Below are 16,729 nucleotides of genomic sequence, written 5' to 3' on the forward strand. Positions count from 1 at the left end.
TGATGAGCCTTCTTGTAAAGAAGCCCCAAATGCCACAGCTACTTCGAGAAGATTTCCAGCCTTCTACAACCCCAGGAACCAAAACATGTAAAGACAAGTGCCCAGGCACTGCAGGAATGGTTTCCCTTCCCACTTTCCCAACACTTGTAGGACTTGCCTTGCTTCTAAATGCAGCCCATCTGCCCCAAGCACTGCAAATTTGCCCCGCATTCCCCCCTGACATGCCACATTTGCCTTGATAGAGAAGAAATCGCTTTAAAAAAAAAGAAATTAAATGGTGAAGGAAAATTTGGAGAAATCCTCATGGATCTGGGTTCAGGTTCTTGTGCTTCCCTCACACGGGAGGTGCCCAGAAAGCACACGCAAGGTTCCTTGGGATCAGAGCACCCAAAGGGGGGCTTCTCCCTTACTAACTGGCCCATGCACTGAAGCAGCTGGATGGCGTGGTCTCCGGTGGCTCCACGTGGAACCATCCACTGTTTCACCTTTCCTAAAACTCTCCACGAACACTTGCATAGCTGGGCTACAAAACAAACCCAAAAGCAAGTGCATGCTACGGGGCGCCTTCCCCGCATACACACCCTTTCCCGCTCCTCCCAGTTTTCCCTGCAAGCGCATGTGTGCGGGGCACAAGATCGCATCCTCCATGCAGTGGAAATTGCAGCAAAGCACCCTCTCCGCCGGGTTCAAGGCAGGATCCCTTCCTAGCCTGACCCAGAGATGCCGGACCCACTGCTTTATCGCCAAGCAGCACACGCTCCGTGCCATAAAATTCTCCCCCTGCATGGAAGCCTGAGTCAGAACTTGCACGTGTGCAAGAGAGGACTTGAACTCACGCAGGGCTCTAAACGCCACGGCGAAACCAGGCTGCGAGTCTGTACACACGCAGCTTTTGCACACCTGGAACCTCTCTGACCTTGGGCCAGAGCACATGTGCAGGGATCAGCAAGCGCATTTTCGACATGACACCTGCCCACGAGCGCTTATGCAGAACTCTCTCTTTAACATTGTGCTTTTCTGCATCGCCCCTAAACTAGGCTTCAGGGAGCTGTTGGGTTTGGGATCCAGAGGGCTCAGCCTATTCACCCAGCTGGCCCAGCAAGGTCTTAAACAGGCGCCTTTTCTGGTGCCTGATCCCCCTTTAAGAGAAACTGGAGGTGTTCGCCTTAAACCTTGGACCTTCTGCATCTGAGCATCAGTGTGGAAGCGATCCGATGGCCCTTCCCTTGCAGTTGCTGAACAGGGAGGACCAGCTGGGACGACTGGATGGTGAAAGGCATGGGCTGTGGAACATCCTGCTCTGCGTTTGCTTCTCGAATTGCAGGGCTCAGTCACTGGCACCGAGAACAGGTTCTGGGGCTAAGCCATCATAAGCCATGGCTCAAGTGAACTCTTGGCAGTTGCTGTCTTTCCCATATTATTCACCAGTGCCCGCAGAATAAATATGTTATGGCAAGAAAAGGAAAGCAAAGTGAGGACCAGCTCGGAGAACGTACGTGCTGATTTTCCATCCTGTCCTGCTCTTGCCACGTCAGTCCAGCCAGCCCGCCTGGATCTGGGAACCTCCAGAAGTTTTGAACTGCAACTCTTGAGGTTGAAGTTGGTAGAAGCTGTAATGCAAGATGTCTCAAGAGCCTTGAAGGAGACAGTGGAAATTATTCTTCTCTTTCAGTCTGCCCCGAAGTTGCTAAACTCAGCCTCCATCATTCTCCAGCCAGGATTAACACATCCGGAGGTGTTAGACTAGGGGAGGCAGCTGTATTTGGTCTCCTCTCCTAAACATATAAAAATATCATTCTGGTGAGGAAATATTTGGTATCAGTGCCAACAGCGTTTGTACTGAGATTCCATAATTCATCCTGAAAGACCGGAAACCACCTTAAGATGCTTGTTGCATGCGAAGTCATCTCTCCTTTATGGCTGTCCAAGAACGAAGGCCCTCCAGAATGTTTTGCCTTCTGGAGAACTCAAGGCGGTGGCTTTCTTGATGGAGCTGGTCTTCCTCTTCTCCTGCCTTTAAGTTCCCCGTGCATGACTGTCTTCTCCAGGGAGTCTTGGCTTCTCATGACTGGCCCAAAATGCAACAGCTTCAGCTGCGTCCGTCATGTTTGCTTCCAAGGAAAGTTCTGGCTGCGTTTGATCTTGGACCCTATCAGAGTATCTTCAGCTTCTCCTACCTGGGACCCTCCAGATGTGCTGGCCTGCAATTCCCATGCAGGCTGGGGATAATGGGATATCTGCAGGGTATACCAGGGCACATCAGTTTCTGGGTGCCTCTGTTTAGGGGGCCAGTTTGCAACACTCGTATCAACACACTGATGGGGCCATCTTGCCCAAAGCTGGAATCTGTCTGAAATACAGATTAGGCTGTTTGAAATACTACCCAGAATATAAACTCCGAAATCTTCAGGAAGACACCCACCTGCCTACTCAACATTTTGCAAGAGACACGAGCGGATGCGATGCGTCCACAGGCAAAGTGAAAGCTGGTAAATATATGGCAATTCATCTCTCCAGTCAAAATGTTCCAGGTCTAATTGCCCTTTCACATCCCTAAGTATCTTTGAAGAGAATTGAACCTCTCCAGATGGCCCTGGGAGATTCTGTGTTCTTCTTTCAAACTTGTTTTAAGGGTGAAGAAACGGGGCGGGGGGGTGGGGGGGGGACGAACAACGCATTTGTGATTGTTTTTCTTTTTAGCCTAGTGCGGTGATCTGGCTTGAAGTGTGAGGAAACTGGACTGCACACACACACACACACAAAGTCTTCTCTTCTTTTTTCACAGCATCCTTGGCCGTGGTTTAATTTTCTGGAGGGGTTGGAGCAAACTAATTACAGCGGGGAGGAGGAGGAGGAGGAGGAGGAGGAGGGTCGGGTTGCACCCCTTGCAGGGTGAAGGGGGCGGATGACGGAGGCAGGGTGGCAGGTTTATAGAGAGCTGCAGCTGGCTGGGAAGTCGGATCGCAGCTTGAACATTGCTTCCATTTCCAGAAACAAGTAAGTGAAGGATGCAGCTTGGGGGGAAGGCATTCTTAGCTTAGTATGCAGGCAAAGGGGGTTCCGCCGAAATGATTCCTTTTGCTCATTTTTGATGGATTGATTGAAGATAAACAACAACATTTCAGCAGGACCGGTGAATGCACAGGAAAGAAAGACTGATCTGTGGAAGGGCCAGCCTTTTCTTTCACTGGCTGTGCTCCTACCACTTTCACAAGTTGCAAATTGTAACCTGGGAATTTGGAACGGGCAGTTTTCCCCGGTTGCCAAAAAGATCTTTTGTGCTGCTGTTTAAGGCACAGGAGCAGAGCTTGTTTAAAAGAAAAGGAGGAGGCGGCAGCATGAAGAAAGTTGGGTGGGCAGTGGGACTTGTAAGAGAGAGTAAGGGCAGAAGGGAAGAGCAAAGTGGTAACGAAGAATTAGTGTAAAAGTGTTTTTACAGCATACCGTTTGTTCTTTTGCCTGAGCTGTAGGTTGCCAGCTTATCTTTCCTAGCAGGGCTCTTGTGCCTTTAATTGCTGGATAATACTTTCAGTTGGAGATCTCTCCCTGCCCCAGATGACTGCTAAAGGGGCAGAGCACATTCGCAGCTCAAAAGATGAGCAGGATCAGGCCAAGACCCCTGCTTCAAATTTGCCACATTGCGGCTGATATAACCATTTCCTGGGGCAATTTTCCCCTTCTTCGTCTGCGGTTTTTGGGCCGCTGAGATCTCCAGGCTAAAAAGGATGTTTCTGCGTGAAAAGAAGAGGTGATTCAAGAAGAGGTGTACCCCACGATCCTTCCAAACAGGTCGAACAGGTGCAAGTGGGGGAGAACATAATTCTGAGTCAGGGAGGGAGGACAACTTGAGGCTGCAATGGAAGGAGATTAATGTGGGAGTATCAGCAAGAGAAGGCAGAAAAAGAAGCCAGTGGCAGGGCAGGGTATATACTGAACCTCAGGAAGACTTCCATCCACAGCCAGGGTTGTCAGCTTTCTAAAAAAGCTAGTCTTTGCAGCGGCACGATGTGCAGCCATTACCAGATAAGGTCTGTCTCTGTGTTGCAACAGCTTCTGCCTTGAAGGCAGCCAAGAAGTATTTTAAATAAGCATCCATTGCTGATTTCTTTGCATCAAGTGGTTACAGAAGGCAGAAGAGCACAGCAGACTCCTGATCAGGGGGCAACTTTCTTCACACCCAGTTGTGGCAATGTTGCCCTCTTCAGGGGCAAGCTGTCAGGACAAGCTCCCAGATGCTTGCCTGCTCCACAAGACCGGTTCAGCAAGACCGAACCGTTTTGAATCTTGCAAGCTGGCCAGTTCCAGGCAGCCTGAAGCAAGCCTCTCTCTTCCTTAACCTGTTGTTCACTGCATGGAAAAAATAATGCCAACCTACCTTACAGGGTTGTCATCAGTCTATCCCAGGGAGATATTGCATGATCTTGGGAGGCTTAAAGGTGCTAGAGAAATCCTCAGCATTGAAGAAGCCCTCACAGCAATCGCGCTTTCGTGGCATTTCTTGCCCCACTCTCAGCCCAACCCAAACGGCGAGGGCAGAACCATCCTTTCTGTCTGTTCCATGCTCTGGTGATGACTCACTCGGTCAGGAACGCCCTGTCCTGCTGGAGGCCTGATTTCAGCCACCCTGGCAATGAGTCCTGGCCCTGAGCATACAGAAGTAAATCCCATGATGAGTTTAACTGGGCTTATCCCAGGCGAGGACAGATATGGGGTTGCCGCTCCAGGCCGTAAGCAGGCCTCGCTTTAAGGCAACTTTCTGCTGCCCAGATGTTTTGGATGGTACCTCCCATTCTCCTCACCCTTCGGTGTGGTTGGCTGGGGCTGATGGGAGCTGTAGCCTAAAACATCCAGAGGGCACCTCACTGGGGAAGGCAGCTCCAGCGCAAAAGCAAAGCCAGAGTGATTGATTTGCATCTCCACAGTTTTCAGCCCTGGACTTCACTTTCTCCTCCAGGAGCACCGAGACCCTTCCGGGATCATGCAGGCCGTCGTGTCCATTGCCGTGGTCCTCGTAGCCCTATCCGTTGTGGCAGGTAGGAGGCAGGGCCCGCGCTGGTGCCAGTCCGAGCCTGGATCAACTCCATGGGCAGCGGGGGGCTGCCCCACCGGCTTCTTCCCACGGCTGCCCCTGAACATATTGCACTGGTGATGGGAAACCTCAGGCCCAGGGTGGTGAGGCAGCCCGCCTGGGTCAGAATCTGGTCCTCCAAACTCTCCAGGTGCCCATGCCCGTTCCCAAGCACGGCCTCGCTTCCCCAGACCTTAATTGCGTGCTGGGGTCCCAGCTTTGAAAAGATGCCTGGCAAGATGGTTGGATTTTTAAGCAAGGCATTGGACACAGCATGGAAATAGTGACAGAGGGCGGGGCTCTAGACTTGTAGGAGGAGCCTAGACATTCCTCATTTGCATAGTCAAACATGGATACACCAGCTCTGGTCTGGGTGCATACACAGAAACACAACACTTTCCCCCAGATAGACGAGTTTTCCTGCTTTCCAAGGGATTCCTTTCTCAACCGTTGTGCCCGTGTTTTCTCTCTCCAAGCCTCTGATGAACCGACAACGATGAAGCCCACCTTGTCCCAGAAGTTTGAGAAATTCCAGCAAGAAGTTCAGGGTTTTTTCGACCGTGTTGGAGAGAAGGTCAAGGCAGCTTTCCACGATCTCCACCACAGCAAATTCAGCAACCAGACCAGGTGAACGTCCTGCTTGAAGCTAAACAGGGTGGCATCTGTAAACCACCCAAATAGCCCTCTGGGCTATTGGGGTGGTATATAAATGCAAAACATAAATAAAATAAATCTTTGTATTCCTTTTCCTTTTGGCCCAATCCTTTTCTTATTGTCCTGCCCCCTTTCTCTGGGGCCACTGGAAGGCAGCCTCCAAAAGAATCTCCTAAGTAAACTCAGCTCTCCGGCTGAAAAGAGGCTTTCTGCCCCGGCTTTAACATTTGGCTTTAAAAAGTGTGGGTCTGGGGGGCGATCCAGAATTAGACTTTTTAGCTGATTCTCATTCACCCAAAGAAGGATGTGTGAGCTGCGAAGGGGTGGCTGTTCTCCCACATTTGACGCTGCTTGCTAGATCTTTCAAGAGGGTCAGTCCCTGCTCTGAGGATGGGGAAAGGGGCTGCCTGGAAAGCAATAACCATGCCAGCTACTCTGCCGAGAGCAAAGCCACATTTGCCAAGTCCAGATGGTGTTCGAGGAAATGCTGCCAGATATTTCTGCACGCAGTCGAAGGTGGTGCTTTAGACCGAAAGGGAGAGAAAAGCATTCTGGGATACAGGAGAAGGCATGGCAGCTTTGGGCATCCTGGGTGAGAGTTCCTTGTGGGATCATTCAGGCCTCCACCCCAGGGATGAGCGAGGAGGCTGAAGAGAGCCCCTCTTCATCAGCTCTGCTTGCATTGAAGGGACTCCATGGCCACCCCAAAGAGGAGAAGGCTGGCTATTAATTGCCAGCTCACTCAGCTTGGAGCCTCACTCAGTCCTCGCCCTGCTGTCACCGTTCCGACATTCCCACAAAGGTCCAGAGCCTTTTGCACACTCTCAGAGGGTGGCTTTCTACTTACTTTATAGCTCACGACCTATTTCCACAATCAAAACATATTAAACAAGCATGAAATACTATATATATAATGTTAAGGGTTGAAACTGCGGGGTAAAGCAGGAGTAAAAACTATTTAGTGTTTAAAACAGGCAGGCTAACATTCCTGAGAAAAGATCTTCACCTGGTACCAGAAAGAGAACAATGTAGGTGCCTGGTGAGTCTCTCTGGGAAGTTCATTCCCGACTCGGGGGCCACAGCAGAAAAGACCCTCTTCCTAGCAGCCACTCACCTGACTTCTCTTGGCAGGGGCTCCCTCAGAAAGACTGCTGGAGATGATTTTAGGGTCCAGGCAGGTATACAGGAGAGCAGGTACCCCATCCGGTGACCTGTCCCCAGACTGGTTATTGTAATATTTATTGGGAAGTTGAGGGTGCCAGAGATTTCTCACGGTTCTCTTGTCATTAACAGGAGCTGGTTTGCCGAGAACCTTCAGACACTGAAGGACAAATTCGCAACCATTTCCAACAAGGAGTCTGACTGAAGCCATGCGGCATGTGGTGGGAAAGATTCACGGCTCCCTAGATGTGCCTCTGACTGGAAGAAGCGCTCTTTCGTGATTCCCCCAGGTAGCAGTGAAATAATACCTGGTTCTCCAGGGACAGGCCTTACACTGCAGTCCCTTCCCTTTCTACTTCTTTATTACGTTTGTTTGCAAAAAGGAATTGCCACAAATAAACAGAAAAATGCTTCTCTGGTGAAATGGAATCTCTGATTATTCTTCGGGTGTTTTCTAACCTGGCCATTGTCACCCAGCACTGAGGTTTGCATGGAACCACAGAAACATAGCAACTGAGCGAGTCAGAAGGGGTCCCCCGGGCCATCTAGTCTGACCCCCGGCTCCAGCCAGCTTCGCTCATGAATCCCCTCCCAGGTTTTCAAGCTGTTATCCAAACACCCCCAAATGACTCCTGCCTCTTGCCGAAACTGTTGTCATACCTGCATCCACATTGTCACAGTGGCAGCTTCTGCCCTTGTTTATCTCAGGGACCTCCACTGGAAACATGCAACTGTATGTACAGCTGGACATTTCTCCCCACACCTGACCCTTTGCCAAACAATGATGAATTTGCAAAAAGACCAAACCCATGCACCCCTATGACCGCATGCATGCTAGGACAGACGGAGCTGCAGCTGGCCCAGCTCCTTTAATTCAGAAAACTAGACGCTGCATAGTTCAGCCGCCCTGTCCCAGATCACGGGACCCACAGGCTGCCTGTTTGGTTGGCCCTCCTCTCTCACACCTTCCTTCCCACAAAGGCACCCAAGTTGTCCTGCCGCTGCTTCTCAGTAGCACCCAGAGAATTTCCCTCGATTTCATCAGAGCAGAAGTAGCAGGAGAAGCCGCTCTGACCCCTTGCAGTGCTACCTGACTCTCTGTAGTCACTCATTTTCTCCCCACACCTGCTGGAGCAGCTACTACTATAATGGTGCCCCATAACAGATAACAGATCTGGGGGCTGCTGCCCCTGTGCTGCTAAAAGTCACCTCCTGCCCCTTGGCCCCTTCTTTCGTCAGTTTTCCTAGTGTCCCCGTGGGGCTGTCATTCCAACCTGCTTGCCCATTTCCTGAGGCTGAGTGTCTCTGCTTGCGAAAGTCTTCCCCAGCAGGGGTGGAAGCTGCCGAAAGGCTCACAGATGGCCCGGTGCAAACATTGCGAGGCTGCGATTTAGCAGCAGCACAGAGGCCGGGCTGCCAGTTGCCACTGGACTTGCCGTATTTCCTTTTTGACTCTTCTGAGGGCTTTTCTCCAGGAGGGCTTCAACCCCCTCCCGCATTCCCTGGCTTCTGCTCCCAGATGCTTTGCAGGAATGAGAGAGGTTCCTTTACACCGGGTTTCCCAGGGCTTTTCTTTCTCTGCCTTTTCATATGTTCCAACATGCAACCACTGGGCAGTGGTATGAGGTTTTATTTGGAGGAAAAGTAGAACAGGTACATTTTCCAGAAAATTTCCCAGTGCTCTAGAAACATTCAGCACCTTAGTTTGGCTAATTTTACTCCTCGGTGTTCTTCAAGATACGTTGAAGAAGAACATACATCTCTCATAAAAGAGGTCATTGCTTCCACTATTCCTCTGAGCAGAAAGCTCCCTAATCCCAGAAGAGAGTAGCCACTGAGAAAACACAGCATATGCTCAGAGGCACTCTTGCTTTTCCGATTACTTCGTGTACTAGGTCTGAATCATGGCAATCACGGATGAAAGATTCAGGCTTCCGTGAGTGTGAGGTTCACTTACAGCAGCCTAGCAGTATGTGTGTCATTTCCCAGCATCCCGTCAGCCTTTGCTAGTCTTGCAAGAAGTTTTTGAAGCTTTCTCAGGTTGATGAATGACCAGAAGCAAACATTGCACAACGGCTGAGCAAACCGCACTTATCCACCCCTGCCTAATGCCCGTCTGCTTGTCTTCTGGATCCTTGGATAAATAGTCCTTTGGACCTCCAGCCTCAGCAATGTCTTGCTGTCCAGAGATAGTTCTGATAAAAGGTCCAGACCACAGTGGGGGAGACGGCAAAATGTGGAAGTTCGTTAACAGAAGTGTCACTTCCCAGACACGTGAAGTGCTGGCTCCCCTGTCTTCAGCACTAGTCAGTTCTGGGCACCACAGTTTAAGAAGGATGCAGAGAAGCTGGAAAGCGTAGAGGTGCCGGGCAGCAAGGATGATTCTGGGACTGGATGCAAAGCCCTGTGAGCAGAGACTGAAAGAACGGGGCATGTTCAGTCTCAAGAAGAGAGAACTGAGGGATGATATGAGAGCAGTCTCCAAGAACTTGAAAGGCTGTCGCAAAGAGGAAGGGCAGGATCTCTTCTTGATCACGCCAGAGTGCAGGGCATGGAATAACAGACTCAGGTTAAAAGAAACCAGATTTAGACTAGACACCAGGAAGAATTAGACTAGGCGTCAGAGTATGACAATGGAACCTATTACCTGGAAAAGCTGGGGGCTCTCCTCTCTAGAAACACTCAAAAAGCATCTGCTTTAATTTGGTGTCTTGCAATAGCAGGGGCCTCTGCTCACCTGCAGTCACGAAAACACAGATTTTGCTAACCCAGCTGAAAAAGAAAGGCTCCTTTCCCAGCAGTGGCAAGCTATTTTCAGACTAATCCAATCCAAACTGGACCGCTGCAGCGTGTTAAAGGTGAACCTTGCATATCTTACAGGGATTCCTTTGAGGGAGGGGCTTGCCCCACGGAATGTGTGGCAATGTCCGCCCAGGAGCACAAGTGGAGAGGCGGGTGGGAGGTGGCCTGCAAGAGGGGGGCTGCCAAATTGTCTCATCTTTTAATCCAATTAACAGCCTGACTTTTAATGCATGGCTCAGATGCAGGAAGCTCAAAGATAGGTGGGGCACGTGATTCCCATCCAACGTGTCCTTTACGGAATCCCATGAAAAAGAACTGGCGGGGTCAGGAGGCACGCTGAGAGCCCACAAGGCTGCTGCCAGTCAGAGCGGAGGCCATTGGTTTAGGTGGTGCCACGATTTAAGTGCTTTCTTTGTTAGTTTAGATGGTTCTAACAGCCTCGCTTCCTCCTTAACTCCAGACTATTTCTCAAGACTACAGGAAGGCCAGGTGGGAAATGGAGAAGTGGACATGCAGTTATCTTTGGTGGGAAGCTCAGAACCTGATAAATCTTTATTTTTCTCTTGCGCTCTGTTCATAAAAGCTAAGTGCTGTGATTTTAAGTCTAAAAGCTTCCAGGCATACTGTGCTCTTTCTCCTCATAGAATAGCTTTCCCACTCTTTGTAAAGTGCACATAAAGCTTCTGTGACACCTTCAGTGTACAATGAATCCTACCCAAACTGTGCTATACCTTGCTAATATCCATGCAAAAGCATCCACAGAAATTGGTGCATTGTTAACAAGGAAAGTTGCCATTTTGCAGCTGCTCTTCTGAAACATGAAGAACCTAAAGCGCAGCTGTCCAAGAAAGCTTGATTCGGTTTGCATTGCTCAGGAAAGGGATGGCTCTATTATGCAGTTAAGTTTTAACATCAGAAAAGGCGATTAGATACAGGAAGCAAGTAGCTAAATCAGCCTTACGTTATAGAAAATTCCAAATATTATGTTACAACACATTACTTCAAGTTAAATATAATATAGATATTTCATAAGTGAGTAATTTAATATATTTAATATGTAGTCTTCTGCGATGTATCGATTACAGGAAATGTTCCCATCACAAATTTTTTTTTTTTTTTGCTATTCTATGAATGTGATAAATCCTGATGACTGTTCTCTTAATTCCCGAATCCTTAAAATGCTTTGCATGGTGTGCTAATGAGGTGCTGTGTTATTTTATACTTTTATACAGCTTTATGTCTGTGAATCAGCTTTCATTCAGGTTGCAGAATTCAGATTTCCTGATTGCAGAATTTTGGAGGGTTAACTCATGTGGAAAGTTCTCGGCTGAATTATAAATCTCTTTTGATAGCTGCTTGTTTGTGGGATGACTGGGTCATATCTTCCGAATGAGAGAGTTGACATGCTGCATCCACTGAAAAAGAGCAGTTACAACAGGTCTGCATTCATTTCTAATTTAGATGGTAAAGGTAAAAGGTAAAGGTAGTTTCCCGTTGACGTTACGTCCAGTCATGCCTGACTGTAGGGGGCGGTGCTCATCTCCCTTTCCTGGCCGAGGGAGCCAGTGTTTGTCCGCAGACGGTCTCCATGTTCGTGTGGCCGGCATGACTAGACACCGAAGTGCACGGAACGCTGTTCCCTGCTCACCGGAGTGGCACCTTTTCATCTACCTGCATTTGCAGGCTTTCGAGCTGCAAGGTTGGCAGGAGCTGGGAAGGAGCAACGGGAGCTCACCCCGTTGTGCAGATTCGAACCGGCGACCTTTCGATCCATCAGCCCAGCAGCACAGCGGTTTAAACCACTGCGCCACCTGCATCCATCATTTAGATGGTGCCTCCAAGTGAACAATGGAATAAAAAACATAGATGCAGAGTTGAGCAGCGGTGAAAAAGAAGAGTGTGCTAGGGATGGAGGCAAGCCGGTTTTGGTCTGGTGGTGACACCCACAATCATAAATCAATCAATGAGGTTCACCGAATCCCCACTGGGGATGCTGGGTTTGTCCCTGTGAGGCATTCATCTTAGTCTCATCCGTCTCTACTACTCAGGGCTCTTTACAGGTGGTGACCCTCCGGATTTACTCCTTCGTCTAGCCAGTGCTTTCAGCAGTGTTCTGGAGCACAAAAATTGCCATTTACATGAAAAGCAAAAGAAAGTATTATTTCCTCTTGCACCATTCTGCTATACCACAGTGCCCCCTAGAGCTTATACAGTAGAGAGGCGGGAAAATAAATGTGCCTTGTGTTGTGTTTGTAGGATCGCAATTTAAAATGGATAGCAGAAGGCGCAGATGAACAGCCTGCTGTAGAAACACTCAAATAGAGGCATTTTCTTCATAGAAATAGAAAAATAGCAGACTCGCCCACAGGCAGAAGAGAACAGGTGCTATCCACCTGTTCTATGGAGGCAGAGTGGTATCCCTCTGTTTGCCATCTATACTGAAAGTTCTTGATGCATGGTAGGTACAGCAAGAAACAGTTCAGTTAAATACCTGAAGTGAATGCCAATAAGCATCGCAGTAGGACTGCACCCCTTTGCTTCCCCACACCTTCCTGACCAATTCTGGCCAGTGAATAAGCAACACTGGAAAAGGGACCAGTGGTGTTCCTGACCTGGCCACAGTTTCATGCCAGGCTTGGGATTAAATAGGTATCACACATCACATTTCCCCCACTCACCCTTTCCTCCTTCCCCCATTTGAGAGAAGGCAGAGAAAAAGTGCTGGAGTCCACTCCACCATAAGAGTTCCAGCCTATGTGCCTTTCAAATGCGTTTGACTACAATCCCCACCATCCCTATCTAGCAGGGCCCAGAGAGGTGTCAGCTAGACTTTTTAGGGATGGATGGATGGGGGAGAAGGTTGGGGAGAAAAGAAAGATGCTGAAGAAGTTGATTGGGTTCAGACAACATGATAAGTCACACTCAAGGGGTTGTCACTGGACTGTGAGATGTCGTTGAAATGTGGGTTATCATGTTTTCGGAACCCAGTGAGAAAACAAACCATGGTCAACAACCCACAGTTCATAACCCATCAACAAGCCATGGGTTCTCCTCATGGACTGTTTGTGGTTAGCCAACCATAAGTTACTGGTGCTGGCTTCAGACAACATGTTTCAACAACAAACCATGGTTCAGGGACAACCCACACTCAACCCACACTCAACCCTTGAGTGCGAGCGTTGTATTCAGAGCTTGCCGTGCCATCCCACCGCGCAGGTGCCCTTTCCTCACCTTATCCTTTGTCATGTAGATCTTGCCATCGTCGTCCACGTCCAGCTCCTTGCAGTGGCCTGTTCCGAGCAGAAGGGGTGACTGTCATTCATGTCATGTCGTCCGTCATCCTTTTGGCACCAGGTTAAGCTGGTCCACTTAATTCCAAATCAAAATGGCGCCACCCACCTTTGTATGAGAAAGGACACCTGGGCCCTGCATATGGGGATATACCCTCATCCCCCGACAGGGTTGGGGGCGCCATGCAGCTAACCATGCCCACTCCAAATCAGTCTAAGCTGGAACAATTTCAAGAAATTAAGCTCTCTTCTTTCCTCCCTGCTTGGTTTTCTTTTTTTTCTTTTCCAATTGACACCTAGTATTTCCATGGCTCCTCATGTCCAGGGAATCTGCTTAGTCCACAAGGGCAATTTTTTGGGGGTGCAGGGAAAAGGGCACCAAAAGAACCCTTATTTATTTGTGGGCTGGAATCGTTCTCCAAACTTTGGGATTTCCCCAGCACTTGGAGGTGTTCCTCTTGTCCTTCAGGGGTTCTGTTTTGGCTGCCAGTCTGTTGAGAGGGGTGTGGGTTGGTGGGGGCACTGAGAAGGAGCAATTATGAAGATAATTAAATGTTGCCTCTTACGGAAAATGCCTTCCAGGTGTACCAGCAGGGAAACAAGTTTGGCGAAGTCTATTTTCTTGCCGTATCTTTGCAGGAGAGCATCTGTTGTCTCTTTATTTAAATGGAACCCTGCATAAAACCAAATACAGTCAAATAAGCAGAGTGGAAAAGTCCAGTGTCAGAGTCAAGCAAATCTGGATTCTGCAGAAATCTATAAATCCCGCGGTGTAAGTAGGTCTCGTTTTTGTCTGCTGAATTCGTTCCCCTTCAGCTAGTTGTGGAAGAGGCAGCAAAGAGTAAGGAGCTCTGCTGACTGCAGAACCTTTCCCCTTCCGGCCCCTGGAAATCGCACTCAGCAACCTCTGTGAACTTTCCTTAGTAATTTTAGGCCCTGGACGTTGGTAGCAATTCAATGCCTTCCTACACCAAAGTAAGCCTACGGTTCCCAGTAGCTGGGAAATGCTGGGGGAGGGAAGTCTTATGGCTGTGTAAGCTGGCATAGACTTGCATGCGGTGGGCCTAAAAAAGATCTTGGACCGCGCAGAAATGGATAGATTGACTTTGTCATTGAAGGAGAAAGAAGATACTGATTTCTATCAAACTTGGGACTCTTTTTATCATTGGCTAGAGAAACGGGACTTCGTACAGATTTAAATATGTTTCTAAGTTATCACAAATGGAAAAAAAATGCAGGGGCTGACCCAGCAGGTCCGATGTTTCTGATGATTGGTGTTGTTTTTAGTTTGTCTTTGTTTTAGGGTTATTTTGAATAAAACTTATTATTAAAAGAAATTGCATGGGGTTATTTGGGATCTCTTTCAATGCCAGCATAGCCTTCACCAACTGGCTATGCTGGCTGGAGACAGTGGGGGTTGTACTCCAATTCCAGAATAAGAAGTCTTAACCTGCTCCATTGTTGCCACTTCTTCTTCTTTTTACCTGAACTTTTTAGCAGTTGATGCAATTCCTTCACATCGATGGTGCCAGACTTATCCTGGTCAAACTTAAAAAATATATCCTGTGGAATCAAAAAGGAAAGAAGAACATTTTTGGATGAGAAATGCTAACCTTCCCCAACATGGCGCACACTCCAGAGAAAGACTAGCACTAAAAATGCACGCTTTTTGTGAAGTCATTTCCCTCTGTGTTTTGGGGATTGTCCAGCCTATTTTCTGCTCATAGATGGAACTGGACCTTTTGGAAAACAGACTCTCCCTTTCCTTGTGCTCATTTGCATCTGTGCTAGTGCATTCTTGCACAAATATTAGTGTTAATACGAATTACTTCAAATCTGCCCCCGAAATGAAAGATGACAAAGTTGGCATCATGATTAAGGGTGCAAGCCCATGCGTGTTTAGACAAAGAAATCCTTACTGGTTAGTCCTGCTGGAAGTTGCTCAGCTTCTAGTTATCTAAACAGGAATGAACTTTGTGTCTTTAACCTTTTCCTTCCCATCTGGCTGGAGCCCCAAGGAGCAGCACTGATCATCTGTGGCTGGCCCCATTTCTATGGGACCAGTGTGGAGAAGTTTAACCTGCTGTGTTTTCACCTGTTGAGTTGTTCTTGAAGGAGGACCATTTCAATGAATATGTAAATAAATGGAGCTGGGAGCCTCAGGTACAGCATCCGTGGGACTTGCTAACACAGGAAGTGGCGATGGCCATTTATTTGTTTGTTTGTTTGTTTGTTTGGAACACTTATATGCCACCCCATTCGCAAAAGCCTCGGGGCAGCTTCCAATACAAATAAATAACTATACAAATACATTAAAAAAACTGGAGACATCTTGGTGCAATATAAAAACCCAATAACTAGTCAACAATTAACAATTAAAATAACATTTAAATAAAAAGGTCTTGGCCTGGCGCCGAAAAACAAATAACGGCGGCGCCAGGCGGACCTCTCTGGGGAGCGCATTCCATAAGTGGATGGCTTCCAAAGGGGGCTGGACAGATTCTCGGGGGAGGAAGCTATCCGTGGCTACCGGCCCTGCTGGCCAAGTGCTGCCTGCCTGCATTAGGCCAGTTGCCGAGGAGCTGGGCAGAAGGAGCTCTTGCCCCCTTCCCGCTTGAGGGATGCTGTGGGCAGCTGCTGAGTGAGGAGTACTGGTCTGGAGGATCCTTTGGCCTTGATCCAGCTTTCTTGTTTATGCGCCCTCTGGACTGGAGTCTGGACTTCTCCGGAGCTATCCATGGTGCTGAACCCACGCTGGGGCCACTTCCTTTCAAATTCAGACCAAAACTCAGAGTGGCCGGGTTGCTCCAGGCACTGAATTAGCAGGCAGAGTAAATTCTGTAGCCAAACGTAACACTGAGGGGTCTGATCTCCCTCAAGAAAGCAGGACCTTCTTCCGCCGAACCCAACTGGGTCTGGATTTTGGTGCGGCTGCTATGGCCAGGCGGTGTCCCGGGGTCATGGGCGTGCTTTCTAACCCAGACACTTGCCCCACCGATTTCTGATCCTGCACTCACCTTCCAGGCAACAAACCTGACCCAAAATGGATAGAACTCCTCTAGGTTCAGCCGACCGGTTCCGGTGTCCTGTTATCTAGCTCAGGAAAAGCAAAATATTGTTGTGGAGGAACTGGAGGGTGGAAGAAGCACAGAGGAGGAAGAGGAGGAGGAGAAGCTGCCCAGCCGAGCAGCCCCTCAGGCCGTTGCCCTGTGTCTTCCCAACGGGGGAGGGACCTGGGTGCCACCCCTTCCAGGCAGGGTATTGGGGAGCTTCTGCGGGGAGACTGCAGGAGAGTCCTGCATCCTGGGACAGGGCAGCCTGATTGTTCACATACAGCTGCAGGCCCTGCAGCTCAAAGCAGCCTGCGTTAAATTAGCTGGGCCCACAGCCAAGTCCCGCAAGGGCCAGTCAGGAAACCAGATGTGTGGGTGTTTGGAGAACCTTCTAGGAGTACCCCCCCCCCAGCCTTTCCTGAGAGAGAGACAGGCTAGCAAGCAGAGCACCCATCTGGCACTGGGGGTGGAAGCCCCGCTCCAGCCGGGCCACGCAGTCCCCTGCTCCAGTGGAAGCATTATCTGATGGAAGGAGTGGCTGAGTGGCTTTCTTGCCTCTCAGCGTGCTCTGTACTGGTAACGGAGGTTCTGCTTGAAGTGCCCTTCTGCAGCGCACGGTGCTGCTCCGGTCCTGTGCTCCCTGCAGAGCAGAGGGGCCGAAAATCCCCTTTCGCAGAGCAGCTGAGCAGCCTCAATTATCG

General features: G+C 49.2%; 1 protein-coding gene across 1 annotated transcript; it reads left to right on the forward strand.

Moving 5' to 3' along the window:
- The first annotated feature begins 2,942 nt into the window (after window positions 1-2,942).
- On the forward strand, window positions 2,943-7,312 carry LOC123025971 (apolipoprotein C-I-like). Its single transcript, XM_044435166.1, has 4 exons — window positions 2,943-2,997; window positions 4,955-5,033; window positions 5,545-5,695; window positions 7,016-7,312. The coding sequence occupies exons 2-4, from the start codon at window positions 4,979-4,981 to the stop codon at window positions 7,086-7,088; spliced, it is 279 nt and encodes a 92-aa protein (XP_044291101.1). The 5' UTR covers window positions 2,943-2,997; window positions 4,955-4,978; the 3' UTR covers window positions 7,089-7,312.
- Window positions 7,313-16,729: the final 9,417 nt, after the last annotated feature.

The sequence above is a fragment of the Varanus komodoensis genome, unplaced genomic scaffold (genome assembly GCF_004798865.1).
Source record: "Varanus komodoensis strain SLA01 unplaced genomic scaffold, ASM479886v1 scaffold29_1, whole genome shotgun sequence".
Lineage (NCBI taxonomy): Eukaryota > Metazoa > Chordata > Lepidosauria > Squamata > Varanidae > Varanus > Varanus komodoensis.